Source organism: Ricinus communis, chromosome 5 (genome assembly GCF_019578655.1).
Source record: "Ricinus communis isolate WT05 ecotype wild-type chromosome 5, ASM1957865v1, whole genome shotgun sequence".
NCBI classification, from domain to species: domain Eukaryota; kingdom Viridiplantae; phylum Streptophyta; class Magnoliopsida; order Malpighiales; family Euphorbiaceae; genus Ricinus; species Ricinus communis.
The window spans coordinates 15678694-15686038 of NC_063260.1; the positions used below are offsets into that span (position 1 = coordinate 15678694).

Genomic DNA, 7345 nt, shown 5'->3' on the forward strand with positions numbered 1-7345 from the left:
TATTAATTATATTTTAATATTATATTAACTAATAATTAATTTTAATTAGATAATAATTTTAATTATAAAAAATAATCTTTAAATATTATATTTACTGATAAATTAATTTTTAATTATATAATAATTTTTGTTTTAAAGAATAACAATATCAATTACATTGATAGTATCAATTTATATACTATTAATTTTAATAAATAAATATTCTAAAAATAATTTTTATATTATTGTATTAATAAAATTTAAAAAATATAAAAATTTTAATATAATTAGTTTATATTATTTCTTAAAATATTATAAATTAATATCACATTTAAATTAAATTTAAATTTATAAATTTAATTTTATAATTAAAGAAAGGAATGCATAAATAAAAAATTAATATATAGATAACACTAATAAGAAAAACTGTCTACTTTGTAGCTTTCAAAATTGAATGAGAGACGGTAGAGAAAATATAAGAAAACAAGGGGAGAGAAAAAAAAAAGCAGCACAGCCACAGCATCAATAACAACAAAAGAAATTAAAAATTGAGAGAGTGAAAGAAAGTAAAAATAGTTGCAGAGCACCAAACAATCAGCATCAGCATCGGCAATCAGCTTTACCGGACAATGACGAGCCACTGAATTAACATCGCCGTTTATATAATAAATGGATTCTGATAAGGTTTCTCTTTATAATAGTAAATAATAATTTTAACTCTCTTTCTTTTTAAAATTTTTGCTTTACTTTCAGTATGATTATCTGTTTCTATACTTTTAGTTTTGCGAAATGGATCTTTTATGTTTGATCTTCCCTTTTTCTTTTCCTGTTTTTAGTTAGCTTCTTAACTGCTATCATTATTGATTTGTTTATTAAACAAACCCAGAAAGTAACAATGGCAAATGACTGATAGTGTATACCTAACGTTCTTATTTTACTCCTGATGATTTTATTTTGTTGGGCCAAATTCTTTTTAATCATTTTTCCCTTTACCTGTCAAACTGTGTTCATCTTGGACAACATTTTGATTTAGTTAAAGTTTGCCTCTTAACCTCTCTCTGATTAAGCATAAGTCACCTTTGGTCTTCTCATTCTGTTTTCTCTAAACTTTCTTGTACTTGTCTGTCATATATATATGTGTGTGCGTGTGTGTGCGTGTGTGTGTGTATTGTTGATTGAGAGGAGATGCTTTTGACGCCTTTCTTAAGCTTTAGGTGGATTGTAGTTGAACCCATTGTAGTTTGCTTCTGGTAGTGAATGTCCTTTTATTCTATGTCAAGCTTATTTATAGGTCTTTTGTTTGAAATGTAAAACTTTTGTTATGGCATTTGATGCTTTCTTGTATCTTCTGCCTATTTTAATTATCTTTCTCCATCATAAGTTATCTGTGTTATTATTATTATTTTTTTCTACCTTCTTCAAGCTCTCGTGTTACCCATTTCTATATTGTCCTGTTTTCAAGTATTAAAAACAACTCTTGCATTGGCTGATCAGCTTTTCTATTTCCTATATATAGCTCAGTTTCATTACAAAGTTTTATATCTCCTTTTCACAACCAATAGACACAAAGTGTTTCTTCAGTGGTTTCCTTTACAGGCAACTAGATCATAGAGACATGCAGTTTTGTTTTGTTGTTTGATGTGCAGAATAAGCTAATGAAGAATGTTTGAACTCATGATTGATTGGGATATTTAGAAAATATCTTATGCACATGAGCTTGCAATCAAGATAGTTGGAATCTTCTATAAGTGTCTGATTAGTGTCTATTACAGGTTGGCAGTTCATGTGTGCACAACTCTTTTATCATGCTCCTCAATGTTGGACAAACTGTCCTAATCTTCTAAACAAATCACGACTTATGCTTCTAATAACCTGATATTTTGCTATAAACTGTAGGAAATGTCACCTGCGGCCCTTGATGGGAATGATGCTGCTAATGGTCATATAATCTCCACTACCATTGGAGGCAAGAATGGGGAGCCCAAACAAGTGAGGCTTTGATACTTGCTCTTGGTTTTGCATTTGATTTGAGTTAAACTATACATTAGTTCTTCTAGTTGATTTCAACAGTATTGGATGGATCAGAGAGGGTCTGCTTTTCTGCAAGTGGTAGTTTGGCAGTTTTACCTCTTGCATTTTGGTTCTAAGAGGTGCTAGCACCTGAACATTGTTTCATCTCAACTGATGACAAGAATAATTTCTTTCTTCAGTAATTCTTCAAATATTTTTAATTAAATAATTATCTATTTTCTTTATCTTATGCTGATTATCTCTTTTTATATTGCTTGCAGACCATCAGTTACATGGCTGAGCGCGTTGTAGGTACTGGATCATTTGGAATTGTTTTTCAGGTGTGAACTTAGTATGACAACTGAGACTCAGTTTTCTGGATTTTTCCATGCATAGGAAGATTAGTTAGTAGAAAGTTTTTTTCTAGTGAAATGAAGAAGTAAGAAAAATTTCAAACCCTTACAAACTTATAAAAATGGTAGAAGCCTAAAAGAGAATCAAAAAGCACAAAGGACATGCCCGCTAGTCCACCAATTATTGCTGACTGTTGCCAGTCCTCACAGTTGCTATTGGTCACCACCACTCACTCCTTTTTGTTTAATTTTAGTTTAGTTAATTGCAATGGAAAAATATGGAGTAGTTTTATGCCCAAACATTCCAAGCTGTATTCATTAAAAATTATACTTCTCCAATATAGTCCACTCCAGTAATGGATTTCCAATTGCTTGTCATTCTTACAGCCAGACAATGGGAAAATTTCTTCCAAAGGGTTTTCACAATTGCTTTTTTTCACAAAAAATAATTGTTTCCCATGTCAAAGGAATCTAAAATTATTACTTTTTTTTTTTTCAATTTCTTTGTTGTGTCTCTGAAATACTCCTTCTATAGGCCAAATGCTTGGAAACTGGAGAGTTGGTGGCTATAAAGAAGGTCCTGCAAGATAGACGATATAAAAATCGTGAACTGCAGTTAATGCGCTTGATGGACCACCCAAATGTGGTCTCCCTGAAACATTGTTTCTTCTCGACAACAAGTAAAGATGAGCTTTTCCTGAACTTGGTTATGGAGTATGTTCCCGAGACAATGTACCGAATTTTGAAGCATTATAGCAGTATAAACCAGAGGATGCCTCTCATTTATGTGAAACTTTATACATATCAAGTATGAAAAAGGGTTTTCTATGATTTGTAAGTTTTTTGGGACCTTGCTCCTTATTATACGTCAAGCTTGATTATCTTTTGGACAATGCATTGCAGATATTTACAGGGTTGGCATATATCCATAGTGTTCCTGGAGTTTGCCATAGGGATGTGAAACCTCAAAACCTTTTGGTAGGTTTTTTCTTAAGCATGCTTTGATTTGAATGCTATCTATTTGTATCTCACGTGTGTTTGCAGGTTGATCCTCTTACCCACCAGGTTAAGCTTTGTGACTTTGGAAGTGCTAAAGTCTTGGTATGTCCATCCCTACTTCTGGTTTTTCTTGTTCTTCATGATGATAATAGGCATCTCCGGTGGTGTACAGTCTCTTAGTTTACAGCTATTAATTAAATGGATTTCATGAACTCTTGTTCCTTGCTATTGAAAATTTGAGCTCTTTGATGTGTTGGCATCAGAACCTTAATGGTGCAATAATCACGGATGCCCACATTTTCAGAAATGAAGACCCATCATCAAATGCATCTTGAGTGTTTTGTGATGGGAAGGCATGGCTTGTAGTTGCCATGGCTTCTAAGAATTTTAAATTCTATAGAATGATTTAGATATCAACTTTTACATCTTTTTTTTCGTAGTCCGAATAATTGTAGTTCTGGATATGAGTTTCTATGCAAATGTGCCGTGCACTGGATTCATTTAGCAGTTTTATCAATTTTTTTTTTTTTTTTAAATACGATGGTGATATTGTATGATTCTAATTATTCTGTATGTATAATTTCTTCTGAAGATTCTGCTTAATTCATACGTACTGACCATGGCGAGCAGTGGATATTGTTTATCCATGTACTTTATAGAATTCTAAATCTTTCATTATTGCAAAGCCAAAGGGCACTTTGTCACCCTGTGGCTTTTGAAATTACACTTCATCCCTTGAGTTGCTTCATTACTGCAATGCCAAAGGCTGGTGCCTTGCTGTGGGGTGACAAAGTGAAAATGCGTCCAATTCATGGTGTTGCATTACTCATATACTTTATAACCGGACAGATTATTATTTTTGTTGTGCTTTTTCTATCTCATTAGGTTAAGGGTGAAGCAAACATATCATATATATGCTCTCGTTATTATCGGGCGCCAGAACTCATATTCGGTGCAACAGAATATACTGCTTCAATTGATATTTGGTCAGCTGGTTGTGTCTTGGCTGAGCTTCTTCTGGGCCAGGTTGTTGACTAATGTTATTTATATGCTGAAGTCTCACCTATTCTTCCACCATTGTTTGTACTTAATCAACATTTCCAAATCTCTATAGCCATTATTTCCTGGAGAAAATGCAGTGGGTCAACTTGTTGAGATCATCAAGGTGAATTCTCACGGCCTCTGCTAATGTTATTGAGGTTCATGCGATTCTGCAAGTGATTATTATGTCTCAGTTGCTCTCTTCAGGTTCTTGGTACTCCAACCCGAGAAGAAATCCGATGCATGAATCCAAATTATACAGATTTTAGATTTCCTCAGATTAAAGCTCATCCCTGGCACAAGGTTCACTTTTCACTTTGCTTTATTTGTAATGGAACTTGTTCAATACTTAAAAAAAAAGATAATTATGCTAATAGGTAGATGAAGTCTATACGTGATTGATATTAATAGACATACTGACATGTTGTCATTGATGATTGACAGCACTTCAAATTTATGTGAAATTGTTTGTGCTCAAAATGTATTAGCGCAATTGATTGTTCTTTAGGGAATGTAGGGAAATACAAACGTTCGCTACTGAGTGGCTTATTAGGATTCTTGCTCATCAGTAATGGTGATGTGATACAATTTGAAACATTGGATTTTGCTTAAGCTTCATATTTGAAGTATATCGTCTGCAATGTTGACATGCAAAACATGCTTACTACATTTCATGTCTGAGGCAACTTTCATACTTGGATGATCCTTCTTTGATTATTTAAATGTTGCTCCAAAATTTTCCTGCCCAGACACATTGGAGAAATATATTTGGTTGATAGTAAAGTTTTCCCTACTATATATGAACCAATCTGTTACTGTGGATTATGGCTGGTTCTTGTTTCAGAGTTTGTATAGTTAGTTAACTGCAATTTTTTGTGTTCAGGTTTTCCATAAGCGAATGCCTCCTGAAGCAATTGACCTTGCTTCACGGCTTCTTCAATATTCACCTAGTCTTCGCTGTACTGCAGTAAGTTGCACTTTTTTCTTTCATGAAGTTTCATCAGTTTGATCTCAAGACAATATTTTTTATTTTAAAAGAAATCATTCTATATCACTTGCCATTAAAGAGTTTATTAGAGCTGGTTCAGCAACATATCTTGTACCATAGTCAGAGCTGCAACATTTCATCCACTCTTGAAACTTGGGAATTCCTCTGTTTCCCCAGTTTCATTAAGTATATGGATGAAAGTTTATCTCTTGTTTGACCTCTCATTTACTGACTGCAGCTTGAAGCTTGTGCACATCCTTTCTTTGATGAGCTACGAGAGCCTAATGCCCGCCTTCCAAATGGTCGACCTTTACCGCCCCTTTTCAACTTTAAACAGGAAGTAAGTTTCCAATTATTTCTTGACTGTCCTACAACAAAAGTATTCTGCCATAAGTGATCCTTGTGTTTCTTTTAGATAGATTGAAGCCATCCCAGAATGGTGTGCACTTTGGATTTGACCCAAGATAATTGATATAATTGATTTATAGTTTATGGAGTATAGCTATTTAAATGTCTTATACCATGGTTCCATGTACTTATTATACTGGAGTAAGTTCATTATTTGTCAACTTGCATAATTGCCTGGTTTGGATCTGATTTGACCATCTGAGGGCTTATGTTGTGGATTACATCGACTAACCTGACTCTCAAGGTACCCAATTCTGCTAGTTGGATCCATGTAGATTATGCATACTCTTCTCTGTTTCTCTTTCTCGGTGATATGCTTGGAGTTTTCAACTTTTTACCATGAGTTGTATTCTTATTCTTTTTCTAAGTGCCCCCAGATGCAAATGGTAAAGTTCCTAGGCTTGATGATGGTTATCCTAGTCTTTATCAATACAATCAACAGGACCATGTGAATGCTTGAGATTTTGCTTTGTCACAAGGACTGTGCAACTGAATAGTGGCATCTTACCTTTAATAATTCTTCTCTTGATCTTGGTCATTATTGATCGACGATCACCTTGTCTATTTTCTTTTCCTAAACTTTTTTTTTCTAAATTGTCTCTTTCAATCTTGTTCTAGCTATCAGAAGCTTCACCAGAATTGATCAGCAGGCTCATACCTGAACATGTGAGGCGGCAGAGTACTCTCAGCTTCCGACATCCAGCTGTATCGTAAATGTAAAATGATTTAACAAGGAACGTTTTTTCTACCGCTGGACATATATGAAGGAAAAAAGGAACTCTTTCTGGTTGGCATTATAAGCATTCCGACCTCATCAGTGGATTCTCTCAGCTTGCCAACCCTGCACACTGAGTATACGGTTATTTCATCTACTGTTAACTTTAGCTTCAACATACTGTTATCATGCTATGTATATGGTCTCTTGTGACAAATTCCAGAAAGGAACATAAATATATGATGCAAGTAAATGTCAAGCTAGTTAGAGTAGTCAAAAGCCCAGCAGGAGCTTAAGGTTTCATTGTAGTATGGCTTGTTTTAGTCAAAACACGAGGTGGTTTTTACTAGGTGCTTGTGCCGCTGATACAAGTTGCATATGAATTCAAGGTTATACTAGGATGTATCAGGTTTAAATTTCATTAACTTTAATCCCGCTCCTCCATGGTACTTGATAAAAAATGGTCCAATGATTTAAAACAAAATTCCGATTTCTTTTGGTGGTTTTATTTGTTAAAATCTATTAATTTTCTTTCGTGGTTTTGTTATGTCAACTCAATGGGGTCGAGTCTTTTGAAGCCGGGGGAATGTTGCTGGCAAATTATATCCTTCACCTAGAGACATGATGCATTGCGTCCAAAACGCATAATTCTATTGATATTACGCTTGTGCGAATTTTTTCTCTTTTTGTATTTATACGTTTTGTTGCCTTATCTATAGTTTTGCAACTATATGAAACATTCTCTTAACACTAAATTACAAATATAAAATATGCATGTTTTGTATTTTTATTTGATTTGTAATACTTGCAATTAAAATTATATTATTTTTATTTTATTTTTCAGTGTTAAAG

The 7345-nt window shown here is 33.7% G+C and overlaps 1 protein-coding gene across 1 annotated transcript; it reads left to right on the plus strand.

Moving 5' to 3' along the window:
* The first annotated feature begins 401 nt into the window (after positions 1–401).
* Positions 402–6894, plus strand: LOC8263092 (shaggy-related protein kinase zeta). The gene is made up of 12 exons (XM_002526597.4): positions 402–663; positions 1876–1968; positions 2271–2330; positions 2878–3150; positions 3246–3320; positions 3387–3443; positions 4227–4367; positions 4456–4506; positions 4590–4685; positions 5266–5349; positions 5609–5710; positions 6397–6894. The coding sequence occupies exons 1-12, from the start codon at positions 649–651 to the stop codon at positions 6490–6492; spliced, it is 1143 nt and encodes a 380-aa protein (XP_002526643.2). The 5' UTR covers positions 402–648; the 3' UTR covers positions 6493–6894.
* The last annotated feature ends 451 nt before the right edge of the window (positions 6895–7345 follow it).